General features: G+C 55.4%; 4 protein-coding genes across 4 annotated transcripts; 2 read left to right on the top strand and 2 right to left on the bottom strand.

Annotated features, from left to right (window-relative positions):
• Positions 1 to 772: 772 nt before the first annotated feature.
• Positions 773 to 1745, bottom strand: PHACADRAFT_253434 (uncharacterized protein). Its single transcript, XM_007394152.1, has 5 exons — positions 1565 to 1745; positions 1488 to 1512; positions 1346 to 1431; positions 1190 to 1288; positions 773 to 1108 (listed from the first exon to the last, which is right to left on the bottom strand). The coding sequence occupies exons 1-5, from the start codon at positions 1573 to 1575 to the stop codon at positions 973 to 975; spliced, it is 357 nt and encodes a 118-aa protein (XP_007394214.1). The 5' UTR covers positions 1576 to 1745; the 3' UTR covers positions 773 to 972.
• Positions 1746 to 2813: 1068 nt separating this feature from the next.
• PHACADRAFT_172085 (uncharacterized protein) lies at positions 2814 to 7092 on the top strand. Its single transcript, XM_007394151.1, has 12 exons — positions 2814 to 3772; positions 3833 to 4096; positions 4155 to 4391; positions 4440 to 4535; positions 4588 to 4974; positions 5036 to 5127; positions 5192 to 5391; positions 5445 to 5798; positions 5852 to 6307; positions 6359 to 6458; positions 6513 to 6536; positions 6597 to 7092. The coding sequence occupies exons 1-12, from the start codon at positions 3227 to 3229 to the stop codon at positions 6883 to 6885; spliced, it is 3045 nt and encodes a 1014-aa protein (XP_007394213.1). The 5' UTR covers positions 2814 to 3226; the 3' UTR covers positions 6886 to 7092.
• A 432-nt stretch (positions 7093 to 7524) lies between these two features.
• Positions 7525 to 8459, bottom strand: PHACADRAFT_253429 (uncharacterized protein). The gene is made up of 5 exons (XM_007394150.1): positions 8222 to 8459; positions 8115 to 8167; positions 8043 to 8058; positions 7749 to 7918; positions 7525 to 7693 (listed from the first exon to the last, which is right to left on the bottom strand). The coding sequence occupies exons 1-5, from the start codon at positions 8299 to 8301 to the stop codon at positions 7671 to 7673; spliced, it is 342 nt and encodes a 113-aa protein (XP_007394212.1). The 5' UTR covers positions 8302 to 8459; the 3' UTR covers positions 7525 to 7670.
• A 5492-nt stretch (positions 8460 to 13951) lies between these two features.
• PHACADRAFT_207614 (uncharacterized protein) lies at positions 13952 to 15495 on the top strand (the record flags this gene model as incomplete). The annotated part of the gene is made up of 9 exons (XM_007394149.1): positions 13952 to 14007; positions 14124 to 14185; positions 14234 to 14340; positions 14392 to 14486; positions 14641 to 14759; positions 14819 to 14834; positions 14891 to 14948; positions 15006 to 15038; positions 15100 to 15495. The coding sequence occupies 9 exons, from the start codon at positions 13952 to 13954 to the stop codon at positions 15454 to 15456; spliced, it is 903 nt and encodes a 300-aa protein (XP_007394211.1). The 3' UTR covers positions 15457 to 15495.

Here is a 15495-nt window from a genome sequence, read left to right as displayed (position 1 = left end):
GGTATGCGGAAATTAGTCATTGACAGCCCGAAGTTCATGCCACGAGCCTTCAGTCATGTTCCTCACCGCCGCGTCCTCGAGAGCCTTACTCTGTCACCAGACCCCCTCGTCACCGGGTCTTCGCCCATGACGGATCTCGTATCGTCCTTCAGCCACATTTCCATTCTCTCCATTCATGCACACGTTCAGCTCACCAGTGTGCCCGGGCAATTCGCGTTGACGGGCGAACCCAGTACGGGTCGACCGTCTGAAGCTGGATTTGGCCCCGTGGAATAGCCGTGTCTGACTCGTCCTGCTGCGCGCGCCCCAGACGTCCCGCCTCCCTCCCGTCGCTCGCACCCACCCACGGCGCGCAATACGTACAGGACCGCGCAGGCGACCCATTCCATGCAACAAGCCTTCCTCCAGAGCCGCAACCCGCCTCCGCTCGCTCACCTACCGCCAATACATCGCCTTCGCCCTCCTCTCGCGCCCTTCGCCGGACCCGTTCTGGCCCTCCGCGAGCTCCGGTTCCAAGCACCGTGCAGACTCGACCTGCGCGGGCGCGGACCCGGAGGCACTGACACGGCGGTTCGTGGCCGAGCTGGAAAGGGCTGGGATGGGCGCCCCTCCGGCGCGTGCCAGCCGCTTGCCATACCGCTTGTCAGCACAATAGGGAGGCGACACCTGTGCATAGGAGGCGGAGGCCACTTGTTGGGAAGAAATCGAGCGTGCTGTCAGGGTCTCCCCGCTGGGCAGGACCTGGCTCTCTGTGCTTCCCACTCTTTTCGGTGACGGGGATGGCGATTATAATTTCGGCGAGACGTGTGCTTGATAACAGCACACACCCGGCGCACCAGTTGTACAGTGTTTGTTATTGTACACAATAAGCGTGCCTAAGGTACTCCTTCAATAATACCTAAACAAACAGATAGAAAATTATTTCGCGTCCCTCCCGCTCGTGTTTGACTTGAGATTCCTGATGTACGTATGTTACATTCGTGGCGAGCTATTCGCACTGGCGGTTTTCCGCGAGTACAGGCTCGAGAAGGAGCCATGTCGTGACGAGCGTGTCTCGGGGCCGTCTTCACGGCCGACGGAGGATTTGCTGAGCGCTTTCATGACACCCCTGACCCATCCCGCGCGTGAGCAACAACAACATCCACCACCACCACCACCGAAGCAAAAGAAAAGAGCAAGAAAAACGCACCGTTGTGTGGCGTCGAAGTAGTTCTCGCGGTCCGCAAGCTTCGAGTGCGTCTTCACGGACGCGCCCTGCGCGGAGATGTCGATGCCGCGGTCGTGCAATCTGCGTAGGACGATCAGCTTCGGAAGGGACGGGGCGGCGGAGAGAGACGAGGCGCACTTGTCTTTGGAGGCGCGGATGCCCTTCTGAAGTTGTTCCCGGAGGTAGATGACGCCGTAGACTGCTGAGGCAATCAAGGAGATGGTCTGGAGGCGACGAGTGTGAGAGACAACGCAGGGTGAAGTAGAGAGATAGGACATACGAGGGTGAGGGAAAGGTAGTCAGTCCTGTAGAGCACACGTGAGCAGGTACGTTCGGTTGTTTAACGTGGGAGCTCACCAGCTGGCCATAGTTTGCGAGTGCGGGGTTCGAGAACGAGACGAGTTGTTAAAGTTGGTACCAAGCCGGGTGTCAAGTGGATGATGTCTGGGTCGTGAGTGCGTGAGAGGTCGATGAGATATGAGCTGAGCTCCGAGTGCTATGTAAGAGGAAAAGGAGAGGGACAAGGATGAAGGGGGACAGATTATAGGAGGCGGAGAGAGAATGAATAGAGAGGAGCAGGCTACTTGATATAGTTGCGCCGCGCACGGCGCGCCGATCCAGAAAAGCGCGCTCGTCACCGCCCCAGATATCGTCATCATAGAACTGCCTTTCCGGGCCCCTCATCAAACGCTCAACCACTGCGCGCTGCGCTGTTTGCGCATCGCCTTTGAGCTTGTCTTTGTCACCGCACCCAAACATCGCCTCACATACCTCTCTGTATGAGGCTTTTTTCATGAGCTTGAGCCTGAAATTTGAATCTGTGTGGACTTGGCTCTACCTCGGCGAGTAACGACTGTTACATTTTGCATCGTCTCAGCTTCATCAAGCTTCAGAAGCCTTGGATCTGTCTCAAGCCCTCTACTACGATCTCTGAAAATGCGCTGTTGGTTGCATCGCATCATGGCTCAGTGGCGGTGCGGTTAGAGGGCGGATTTGTGACTGAGGTGCGAGACTACATACTGCTACGCAATGAGTTGTCGCTGCGTTAGAAATCCAAGCAACGGTCGCCTATGACTCTTACACCTCGGCGATCGCGGTTACTTTGTCCAGGAGCGCTTGTGCCTCACAGCTACTCTCGCCACAAGCCCCGCCACAGCCAGACCGCGTCATGCACGTGTTTGTTTTTGCTTCCACCTAGGCGCGGTGGAGTTGTCGGAGACACGTCGTGACGTCAGTCTGCCTCCGGGACCGCACTTCCTGGCAAATCTCTCCGACTATGGGCATCGTAGAACCTTGAGGGGCAGGGGCGCGGTGCGCCGCGGCGGGTGGACCCCGTCAGATAGGCTTGGTGCGTCCCTGTGAGGTCATGTCCTCCGTCCTTGACGTATTACTACCCGCCTTCCGCGTCTCCCCCTCCCTCCATTCCCTCAACACCGTCGGCACCCCCGTCGACGCCTCCAGCAGTCACGACGACCACGACAGCGACGACATCACACTCACAACCAGCTCAAAGCTATGGCGGCCGTACGAGCCGGCGATCGCCTCATACCCACCGAAGACAACCCAAGTCGTACGTCGCGCCGCGCTCGCGTGCATGTCTTGATCTGACCTCCCTACAGCTTTGCAGGGAACTAACCCACCTGCGGACAAAGCCTTGCCACCAACACCCGCACCCAATACCTCCAATGGTGCGGTCAACGGAAACGTAAGCGGACAGAAGCCGAACGCCAATGCCGCCCCTGCCCCTGCCGTCTCCTCCGCTCCTCCGGCCAACGGAGCCGCGAACCCACCTCCTGCCACCTCCTCGGAAACGACGCAGCCCGCAGGCAAGCCGAAGAAGTCCGGCCAAGATGAGAAGAAGGAGCTCATGGAGAGAATGAAGCCCCCCAAAGGTTCGAAGCCAACCGACCTTGCGCAGCAGAAGGGCGACCGCTGGGCCAAGGACCCCGTTACTGGCGGCATGGTCCTCATCCACGACCCCGATCTCAAAGGTGCGTGTGTTTGCTGCTGCTTCCTTGAATGAGCGTGGGCCAACACGCGCTGTTAGACTTCCGTGACAGGGGCCTCGACAACGAGGCGTTGGACCCTGCCCACCCCAAGACGGGCACGGCCGCACGCCGTCCGCCCTCGCCCTCGAAGATGGACCCCAGCCTGCCCGCCCCTGCCCCTGCCGAGCCCGGTAACATCTGCAACCAGCCCTTCCCGCCCGAAGTCGACGAGGCCGACCTCTCCGCGGCGCGCAGCATCCTGCGCACGGGCGCGCTCGGCGCCACCGCGCTCTGCGCTCTCACCTGGCTCGCCACCGCCTGCAGCAAGCACGTCGGCTGGCTCGCGTTCTGCGTCCGGAGCGGCCTCATATGGGGCACGGCCGCCGTCGTGTGGGTCGGCGCGGAGAACGCCGTGCGCAAGGTCGAGAAGGAGCTCGACCGCGTCCGGTTCGGCCTCCTCAACAAGCGCGCGGCCGTGCACAGCCCGCCGACGCCCGAGTCCGTCGAGTGGCTGAACGCGATCGTCAAGCTCGTCTGGGGCCTCGTGAACCCCGAGATGTTCGTCCCCATCGTTGACGTGAGCACACGCACGCGCCTCCGGAGCGATACGTGCCCATGCTGAACGCACCTCCCACAGATGGTCGAAGACACGCTCCAGGCCTCGCTCCCGTCCTTTGTCGACGCCGTGCGCATTGCGGACATCGGCCAGGGCACGAACCCGGTGCGCATCGTGTCGATGCGCGCGCTGCCGGATCAGCCAGGACACCCGGATTACCCCCGGGAAGAGTGGGTCGGCTTGGACCAGGACGAGGCGAGCCGCAAGAAGGCCGCGGCGGCCGAGTCCGGGGACTCGGAGGACCCTGCGAAGCAGATTGACACGGACCAGACTGGCGATTATTTGGTGCGTTTTGTTGCGTCGAGCATCGAGCGCGTTCGGAGGCTGACCTGCCGGAGCGCAGAATTACGAGATCTCGCTTTCTTACCAGGCTCTCCCGGGCCAGCGGAAGAAGCTCCGGTTCCACAACATCCATCTCATGCTCGAGTTTTTCGTTGGAGCGTGGGACTGGTTCAAGCTCCCCATCCCGATCTACGCCATGGTCGAGGGCTTCGTGGCCACTGCGCGCTTCAGGGTGCAGTTCGTGCAGAATCCGCCGTTCGTCAGGAATTTGACCGTTACGCTCATGGGTGTTCCCAAGGTAAGTCCAACCGTGTCGCTTGAAGGGATAGTCTTACAAGTTGCATAGGTTGAAGTCAGCGTTGAGCCGTTCACGAAGAAGCTACCCAACGTCCTCGACTTGCCGATGATCAAGAAGTTTGTAGAGATGGGTATCGCCGCCGCAGTCCGTGTCTTTTCTCCTCTCACCGCGACACATCACCTGACCCGCCTCGCAGTGCGCCGAATACATCGCGCCCAAGTCGCTCACGCTCAACCTCGCGCAGATGCTCGTGGGCGACGGCGTGCAGAAGGACACGAAGGCGCTCGGGGTGATCGTGGTGACGGTGCACCACGCGGTCGGGCTCGACGCGCAGGACTCGAACGGGAAGAGCGACCCGTACATCGTGCTCGCGTACGCCAAGTTCGGGAAGCCGCTCCACAGCACGCGCATCGTCCAGGGCGACCTGAACCCCGTCTGGGAGGAGACCGCGGTGCTGCTGCTCACCGAGGACGAGGTCAAGGGCGAGGAGAACCTGAGCGCGATGCTCTGGGACTCGGACAAGCGCTCGGCGGACGACCTCGTCGGGCGCGTGACGGTGCCGGTCGTGGAGCTGATGAAGGACGTGAGTGCGCTGGGGCAAGAAGGACGAAATGCGGGTTGCTGATTGGTGTGGTGGGTGACAGCCTGGCAAGATGCATGCTCGGACGGACAAGCTGCACGGGTTCGAGGATGCGAACGACATGCCTGGGACGCTGCACTGGGAGATCGGCTACTTGTGAGTACTCAGCGCTGCCAGGTGTGTTGCGGGAGCGTTTTGCTGACCGGGAGCGGCGCGCAAGCGAGAAGGTGCCGCTTAACAAGGCGCTCAAGAACGAAGAAAGCCCGAACGTCCCGGCCGTCGCCAAGGAGAAGCACGAGCAGGTGCAGGAGAAGCCTACCGTCGCCGACTCCCAGGAAGAGGCTGACGCGCTCAGGACACCTCCGGACCCGAATATCCCCAGTGGTATTCTTAGCGTGACTATTCACCAGATTAACAATCGTGAGTATCGTACACAGGGCAAAAATTTGCGAATGCGCTCATTATCTTTGTAGTTGAACGTCAGGATATCAAGGGTGCCTCTGGCAGCCGCGAAGGTCAGGCCGGGCAGGATACCTCTGAGCCTGAGGAAGAGAGCGAGAACCTGCCGTCGAGCTACTGCGAGATCATCGTCAACGACGACATGATCTACAAGACCCGCGTCAAGCAGTACAGCAGCATGCCGTACTTTGAGGCGGGCACCGAGCGCTTCATCCGCGACTGGCGTGAGACCGTCGTCCGCGTGCAAGTGCGCGACTCGCGTCAACGTGAGAAGGACCCCGTCCTCGGCATCGTGACGGTGAAGCTCTCGGAGCTGTTCAAGAACTCGTCGGAGGTCACACGGCTGTTCTCGTTGCAGGAGGGTGTCGGTGAGTGATTATTGCGCGGGAACGACGCCGTTCGTTGGCTGATGGTCGCACAGGCTACGGACGCGCCAACATCTCGTTCATGTTCCGCCAGGTGGCCACGCCGCTTCCGCGGACGCTGCTCGGCTGGGAGACGGGCACGCTCGAGGTCGTCGGCGGGATCCGCATCGAGCCCGAGCCGGGCCTCGGCGGGGGCGGGGGCGGCTTCGACACGAAGAAGCTCGAGATCTGCGTGACGGACGACTCGTACAAGGTGCCGTCGTCGGCGGCGCGCGTCGAGAACGGCGCCGTGCTCTGGGACCCGCCTGTCGACAAGGTGCGGCTGCCGGTGTACAACCGGTACTCGAGCGCGGTCGTGTTCGAGATCGGCTCGGGCGGCATCGGGCCCCTAGGGTCTGGGTGCGACTTCATGGCCGCGTGTTGGTTCAAGGACGTACCCGACGACGAGGAGACGCAGATCCGTGTCCCGGTCATCAAGAGCCCGCACCTGAAGCAGCTCAGGCAGAATTACAGTGCGTGTCCCTTGATATTTTTGGGTAGGATGGTGCTCACGAGCGGCTCAGTCAACGAGCAGACGAAGCAGACGCACAAGTATGAGGTTGTTGGATGGCTGACGGCGACGGTCGTCCTCGATTCGGGGTTGGATCCTGACCACGAAGACTTGTAAGTTGCCGTGTTATGGTAAAAGCCCTCCCGACGCTGACAGTAGCTCCACAGCCAAAAGACTCAGCCCGACAAACAGTAAGCCTGCTCCAGCTGCGATCTTCTGTGTGCTACCGCTGACTGGCAGTCTCGTCCTAGCCGCTACGAAGCGTACGACCGCGTCGAGGGCCAGGCGCAGATCGCCGAGCGCACGGCGCAGATCGAGAACAAGGACGACCTGTCCAAGGGCGAGCGCAAACAGCTCGAGGACGAGAAGCAGCACCAGCTGGCGATGCGCCACCGGGGCGTGATGCAGTACCAGGCGGCGCGGACGGGCAAGTGGAGCAAGGAGGGACTCAAGAAGCGCGTGTCGAAGATCAAGGGCAAGATCACTGGCGGAGGCGACAGCGACAATAATCGTGGGAATACTGTCGAGGCTGAGGCGTGAAGTGCAGGCGAGGTAAGCTACCAGCGATAGAGACGAACTTGAAGAAAAGTGGTACTTTGGGCTGTGATTGTGATTCGCCGATTCAGCAATGGACTTGTACTTATACACGATTTTCTGTATTCTGGAATAATCAATTCATGTTATATAATGATTTTTGCGTTGGTGCTTGCGTCTTGCAGTTTGGTCGAACGAGGCGAGACTTGGACGGGGAGAAATAGCGGTAGAGCGCTCGCCTTTGTGGCGCTCGGTGCCGAGGGTGCACGTGCGTCGTGGAAATTTGGTGAACAAGCGTGCCAGATGTTCTACTCCATGCAAGGCTTGACCTGGACCTATCCAACTTGAACGTTTGTTTCACCTGTGACGCACCTCGGCATTTTTGGAAATCACGGTTCGTCAGGTGTCAGTTGGCCTCAAGGTGCCTGAGGAATCGAGCGGCAAGAGTGGTCGGCGCATTTTGCTCACGTACGCGAAGCCTGGAAAGCTGCTCTAGAGTATGTATGTCATGCAGAACGACGCAAATACCTGTCTAGGAGCAGGCAGTGATGTTTCTCCTCCGCAGGGGAGGAGGCCATACACCAGAAATCTATCATGATACTCTGGAGCTCAGACGCACACGGTGCAGACCACCTCGTACCAGTAGCAACTTGAGTTTTTCGCACATATTTTCGTGATACTATACCATCACTGGCGGATGGCTCGCAAGTCTATCTATGATAGGCAATGTATTCGAGTCATGCACCAAGCCTCAGGCTGAAGCCAAACGAAGCTGAAGAAATCTTGCACTTTCAGGCGATGCAACTAGTAGAAGCTATGAAGAACTATTAGGTGAAAGCTGTCTGATACCAATAACGTGGAGTACACACAACCAGCCAGGATGGTAACGGGGGCAGACTGGGCTTCGGCACCGCTTCTGTCACGGAGAGAGAAACCAACGGTGGTACCAGCAGAGACATCAGTAGACCAGGTGAAGGAGCGGCTAGTGAGGTCCGAGAATTCCTGGATGATGTGGCCGTTCGCGTCGGGCTCGTGGATCCTGCACACACCGTAAGCCGAATGTCTGACATGTACGATCACCACAGACTTACAGCTACAAAACACGGCGTTGCACGTGAACGTCAAATGGTGACATGATTTCCGGCTTCGAGAAGAGACGGCGTACCAGAGTGAAGGGACCTTAAAAGACGATAATCAGTTGACAGACGGCCGGCTGGGTGCTGTGAAGGACTTACTATCTCCGTTGATCCAAGTAATGAGTGATGGAACACACTCAATAAGGTTGTCCCTAAGCGGGAGCGAGATTAGTTTACGGCGCAAGAGCCAAGCGTGAGCGACATACGGAGTGTTAATTTGGAATTGCGCGGCGACGAGGCCAGCAGATGCGAAGACAGTGAAGAGAGCGAGGAGAGCGTTCTTCATCGCGTGCGAGTTCGTGAACAGGGGCTGTCGAGACGATGGAAAGCACAAATGTGCGGGAAGCGACAAACCTGGAAGGTAACAGGAATAACCACCAGCCTTATAACTGTGGATTTTAAACTTTCAGGGCCACGGTTAATGCTATCTGGTGAGGTCATTTTTGCGGAAATATTAGGGCTTTACAGGAGGCTGCTTGAAACTGGGACCTCGTGATGGGCAAGGAATGTTGTGGTCAATTGTGCATCTAACACGGCGGATCATCAGGTCAATCGACTCCTTATTACGTCTATATGAATCCGAGAAAAATCACAAACCTCCCAGCGAGTGAAAAGCAGCGCACTAAACTCGTACGCACTCAGCGATTTGCACAAATTGAGTTGCACGGAAATGCGAGATTTTGCTTGCTTCATTCGGTCGCATCCAAGGATCTTCTCACGGGCGTACTATTACACCGACGGAGTCATTTAGAAGGCGGCTGTCTAATTAGTTTTTGCATGGAAAATGTGCCGCAGCATCGAAAATTCCCTACCGCCATGGCATCTAATATGCATTCAGTATTCCCATGCACAGCCGCGGGTCCGTGATGACCGTGGTATCTTTGGAGCCGAAAGGACATATTCATAGCGCGCTGGGAAGTACTTACCGTACCGCCTTGGAATCGAGCTGATTCCGCAATGCATAGAGCAGAGCCAATTTTTGCACTCTGCTTGCAGCTTTCTCTTGTCCCTTTCTCGTCCCAAAACTGCGAGAGTTATTGATGAGGGCGTGCTACTTAACCTCAAAGTAAATATCTGCGCGCTCCTCCTGTGTGGGTCCTCTCACCATAGACAAAAAACTTGGCCGATCTGATTCGGATCAATCTGGCTGCGCAGGGGTACAGAGAGTTTCTTCTTCAAGCGGTGCCGTATGCGAAGACAGTGGAGCGCCGCAATTGCGTAGCGCGTGTGAAGGATCTGGTCATCGATACTGTGACCATAAAACTCTCAGAGCCCTTGAAGAAAATTTCACTGCTGCGGCCATTCTCCTTGCAAAGGAAACTGGCCAGATATCAGGGGGGCACGGCGGTAGCTTTGACACAAGGCCGGGCCTGGGACGCGCGCGATAGATGACTCGGGAGAAGACCCTTCGTCTGCCGCGCGCGTATAGAACAGAACGGCCTCTGAGATTAACTTTCATTCAGGGTTCAAATATGTACCTACTTTGGAGCGCCGACACCATAGCTCAAGCGCGGTCGTGCTTGAGAACGGCTCGGGAAATATCGGAAACAGTTTAACTGAGTCGACCGGCTTCAATATTCAGGCATCGTGACGAGATGTGGCACTACTGAGACGTCCAATAGATGATAAAACGGTGCAGACGCACGTGTAAGAGGCTTTAGGCTGGCGCACAGAGGTGAGTGTTCTTGAATAGGGCCTGGTCTTCACCGTGAGAATTTATTGCTGACCAAAATACTTACAGCTAAAACAAGCAGCATGAGAGGCAAATATTGTGATGTAAACTCCCCTCAAATACCCTCTTGAACATTTACCTACCGGCCGGTACAAGCACATGGCTGTGTGGAGGGCCAGATCCGGATCGCGAAGCGCACTGCACGAAGTCAAGACAAAAACTACTTGCCACTTAGGGAGAGAGCAGGGAGCTTAACTTAAAGCGGAGGTGCTGGTTTGCAATGTGCCATCAAGCGTGACGATAAGCATTGGCAGGCAATGTGGACAATTAAGTAGGGCAAGCAGTTAGCTTAGCTGAAGAGGAGGGTGATGCAATCAAGAAGGACATTACCACATCGAAAGGCAGCGAGGATAACTGGGAGAATCGTATTAGAACGATGTGAGCAATGAGCTTGTAGATATGAGACTGTTGAATGGCAACAGATGGGGGAAGGGAGGAAAAGACGACAGGGCGTTCGTGGCGCTTGGAAAGTGTAGCGAGGACTTTAGCTCTGCGGCCGGTGGCCTGATGCGTAGGGCCCCATGCGATCACCGCAACACGCGTAACCTTACACACCGACTTGGGTTGCAGATTGAGCCGGATTGACGAGGTGCTGCATGCAAAGAATGGATGCGGTCGTTATATACCTGACTCTTCGTACGAACACGATGACATCGAAGAATATCATACACTGAACCTTGGGCAACGAGCAACAGCTATCTCACCGCTAACCCTGTTCTTCCCCGACGAGTCTTGAGTCTAATTTTGTATTCGCAAGCTATCCTTAGGGAGTCCGAAAGGCAGTCGGCCGTTTCTCATCGAGGAGAGGTGGGCGCAGGAGGATGGGTGATCGAAGCACTGCTCGCGTGCGCGAACGTGTCATCGTGCATTTCAGGTGGATATATGCCAGAAGGAGTGCGACCGTTGTCGGTGAAGAGCGCAGGGCTCAGACAAGGAACTGGCAGAGGGCGGGCCGAAGCTGCGGACACCTGCAGAAATGGAAGGGTCGGCGAGTGAGCGGAGATGGCAGAAGGTAGGGATAGAGGCCGAGGTGCCGATAACACAAGATTAGGTCCGCCGAAGACAGTATGTATGGTAGTGGTGTATTTGCTGAGACCGGCGGCAGAGACGACGTCCTTAGATATGTTTTCAACATGGAGCAGGCCGGGCCCAGCTGATCTCTGCGACGAAGACCCACATCACAAGTGTGCGCTTTGGAGACGCATTGCTCCTCGTCTCAGGCAGATTTCAAAAAAGTCGTAGGCAATAGCTTGATTAAAGTCAGTACGGCCTCTTCCATGCGGGCGGACAGTACACATACCCTATCCTCGTCTTTTAAATCTTTACGCGCGAGATCCCATCACATGTAGAAAGTTGTTTGGAGAACGCGAGCAGCTCGAACTGACATCCGTCCAGCGGGACGAGTGCGGCGCAGCACGTCAGAGCGCCGCGCTGGGTGAGTCCGAGGCTGGAACGAGTAAGTCGGTGGCCTGCAGCAACCAGAAGGCGGTGATGTCGACGGCATGGTGTGTGGGCACGACGGACAACCAGTGTTGCAATGTCAGCCCCTCCTGTGTTCATGGACTTCATCTGGCGAGGTGGAAAGGATCAGACTCGCGATGTCTGCCGCACGCTGAGAATCAGCTTGTTTGACTTTACGAGAGTTGGCTTCAAAAGGAACATTCGATCGTTTCGGTGAGTAGGCCCGCACAGTCTCCGACATTTCGACAGATCGACATAATCTAGAATAACAAGTCGGCTATGACAGCGCGAAAATGTTGAAAAACGACTCACAAATTATAGTGGCGCAGTGGCCGAGAACCTCTCTCCCGGAGTGGCTGCGGAGCTCCATGAATGCGAACCAGCTAAGTTGAGGCCAGGGACCCAACCTTCAAAAGACGCGGCAATGCGTGTTGTTGGTCTCAAGTGACGCTGAGAGGGACGTTTGGGCGGACGGCGAGTATCTGGGTTAGAGCACGGGGTGCGGCAGATGAGGAGACAGGACAAGCGTCGCGGGTAGGTGAACCGTGAACGTCGAGGTGAGCCTGCGTGAAGCGCGCTTCCACCTCTCTTTCCAACCACCATGTCTCCAAACTGCTACCTACCGCGGGCAGTTGAGCACCGCGACCTACTTTCATCCTTTGCCTAAGCTATCGCAATGCTCGTGTAATCCCTATCTTCTTCTTGTTGTAACGGCTAAGTGCTGTCAGCTGGTAGACCAACATATGCATTGTGACCGTGAACGTTTGAGCGCGGGAACAAGATTCAGTGCCCATCCAGTGCGAGCAGGACTGGTATGTGCTTTAACAAATACTCTTGCCACGTGTGCTAATACGTCTTCGTCAGGCAAAGCCGTCAAGTATTCTGTGCTTCGGTGACAGGACCAGTGCAAAATCACGGAACGCCATATCACGCATTCTCCGCTTGCCTCTCTTCCATCTACACCTCAACTGGCGTATCAGAAGTAGCGTTCTGTCCCGTGGGTGGAGGTTGGTGAGCGTCCCAGATCTTGAAACACCTACGTCAGGAATGAACAGGTGATTAGGCTTGGGTCATGCCCGTACTCCTCGTTCACATTTCATTCAATGAGAACACCGCTTACACATGCTGAATCTTGTTGACTGTTGCGGGAGTGGAGAATGGTACTCTAGATGGGATCCCCAAGCGGAAGCTGAAATTCGAAACCGCAGCCTGAAAGACGGTAGGCCTCCCGTTCGACTCTCCATTTATGATGTGCACTGATAGTTTACCCGCCCTCTAGCTGCTACGCACGACTGCGTCAAGGACTGGGCTGATGCAGCGCAAAGATGTGGTTTGTCCAAGATCTTCTCTTCGTGCTGACGGCTTCTACACTAACAACGTTATACAGAAGATGCATAACTGATGGGCTTCTGCATGCAGAACGAACCGCGCGGAGCGTGCAGTGCAATGCTAGAGTGACGAACGCTTCGCATTGCAATAGCATCTAATGTGCATTCAAAATTGCTGTGCGCGATCGCTGCATCAACGTGGATCCTCCTTCAACCGGATGGATGGCTGTGCAAGAGTACTGGACAGCTTCTCTCGCTGATCTTGGATCAAGATGGACCTCTGTTCCACATGGCAGTATTTGATAACAGCCTACACGCCCGTGCGTCGTTTCCTGAATCCCTCGCATAGCTGCCGTGGAGTCATCATGATAGAGCTATGTCCAGCCTTGCAGAAATGAACATTCGCGCATCACTGCTGTACATATTCTCACAGTAGAACAGATCAATACACCTAATCCGGACGATCTTCCAGTGTCACTGGCAATGCTTAGTCGGTAAGATACGAGAACACAACATCGAACTCTTTCAGCTGCTGTCCAGGTATCTGCTTTTCTATAAACTGAGACGCCACGCTGATGAATAGACACAGACTACGCTGGTATGTACCTGGGTACATTACGCTGCATTGCATACCTATGCCCGCCCGCATGTTGTGAGACGGCTGTGCGGTTTAGAAAGACTCGCAGACGAGTGTCAATCGCCGCAAACCTTTTTCCCGCTATCTTTGGTTCGTCTTAGCTTCTGCATCATTTTCTTTCCGCATATGCATGGCCACGGTCTGATCTGTACATAGCATTTGGACCTTGAGACCCTGTAAATACGGGTTGAGCCCCTACAATCGGTATCTTGTTTTTGCCCCAACTGTTTGTAGTCTGCGTCAACAGCCAGCTGCCACAAAGGCATCGAATAATCCCTCTACATAACCCGAAACATTGTTCACGCCGTCGGACAGTGGCGGACGCCGCGTCGCCGCTAGAGCCTTGAACATCTTGTTCCCACAAATACGGCTCGCTGGTCACCTACCCTGGCTCTGCCACGACTCGAAAACAAGCGCCACACTTCGCCGCCTCGTACAAGCCCCCCCCCCACAACTACACTTTCTCACCACAAACACATGGCGCAGTCAAATAAGGCTTTAGACCAGGAATTTGAACAAGTGTACGAGCTTCTCCTTTGTCTGAAACATGTCTGTTTGTCGCTAACATCATTCCTATGCATCTAGTCTGATAGCAGATTATGAGGCATATTCTCTGCTGTGTATGTTGCAGTGTCACCGAGTTCCAGCAACATCGAGCTAGTCTTATTGTCTTTTCAGGTCTCGTGGCTTATGAATATATTGTAACACTCGATCAAGAGGTCGCCGCGGTCTGGACAAGGAAATTTACAGCGACCTCAGTGCTACTGCTTAGCACTCGATGGCTTATGCTTCTGGGTCCGATGTTAGGGATTGTACCAGGGGGATCATCTATGTGTGAGTGCGTTCATGCCGCTCAGGCGCAGACTGACTTCACGGTATTCACCCACGCGCAGATGCACGCTCTGTTTTCCTGTAAAATCTTTCTGACGTGTTGATCTTTTTGTCACAAGATGCGCGCCGCTTTTCATAGTGAATACGCTGGCATTCCTGGCATTGACGGCCGTGATTGCAGGTATGCTTACTCGCCATTGCATCCTACTTGGTCTGATCCTATGTACAGTGTTCTCTGCTCTGCGCGTGTACGCACTCTGGCATGGGTCAAGGATACAGTATATTTTCCCCGCCATTGTGCTCATGCTTGGGTTGGTCCCAGTTGGGACAAATATTGTGCGCCGTCCCTCTACGAACTGTACAGTGGTCAAAGCTAACGTTTGTTAGTTTGGCTGGGTACATACTGTGGCTGCGTTCTTGGACAATCCGCCGTTTACTAGCTGCGAATTCTACATCAATGTCCCACCGAAGCTCAACTCAGAGTAAGTTCTGATCTAGTCCTGTGTCGTTGATCCAAGTACTGACACACTATTGTGCATTACTTGTTTCCCATAGAAGTATGTTCCAGCATTCGACCATGCACTAATTAACCCTAATGCAGCGCACTTGTCCAGTGCTCTTTCTCACGAGAAGCAGCGTAATTGCTGCTGACGTCCTGGTCCTCGTTTTGACATGGACGAAATCCTTCAAGCAATTCCAAGATATGCGACGACTCAAACTTGGCACGTCCATTTCGGCTGTACTTCTCCGAGACGGTATGCATCGCACTTTGCTCGTTCATTCGGAGCACAACTCATCAAGTATCCTACTCTAGGCACGGTTTATTTCATGTAGGCTGGAGTTCTTGAGATTGCGCGATGCTATCATCTAACGCATGATCTACCAGCACCCTCCTAGCCACAAATACTCTGCAGCTTCTAACTTACTCGAGTGCTTCCTTCCATGTAAGCAGTAGTCGAGATGCACCCGTATCCTGGCAAGCCCTGATCTCATGACTTCAGGGCAGTTTTGCGGAGGTCTTTATTCAGCTTATGGTGACCGTCCAGTGAAGATTAGTGGGAGAACCGCTCGTTGGCTAATCACCGTCGTTTACAGCCTGCTATTCTGGTGCAACGCTTCATGCTTAACCTCCGCCAGCTCGGCCACACTTCTGGTGAGATTAGCTCTGACCCAGAGCCCTCTTCACGCCTTTCCATGAATTTCAGAGTTCCCTCCGATTTCCTCGGGAACATTGGGGAGCCTCTGGACTACAGCCAATCAGAGAAAATCCATGAGGATGGTGACATTACGACGGAGGATCAACATGAAGAGAGCACTGCAGAAACACCATGCACAGACTGGGATAATTTCATGGAAGCTGGCGTTGCCCCAGCGTCGCGGTCCACTGAACATGCAGGGGACAAAGACAGCACTGGCTCGCCCAGCCAAGATATTGCTCTCCGAGGCGTCTGAAGCCAAAAGAAAAAAAGCTTGGCGATCAAGTACGTATGC

Source organism: Phanerochaete carnosa (genome assembly GCF_000300595.1).
Source record: "Phanerochaete carnosa HHB-10118-sp unplaced genomic scaffold PHACAscaffold_4, whole genome shotgun sequence".
NCBI lineage: Eukaryota > Fungi > Basidiomycota > Agaricomycetes > Polyporales > Phanerochaetaceae > Phanerochaete > Phanerochaete carnosa.
This window is presented reverse-complemented; position numbering and strand designations above follow the sequence as displayed.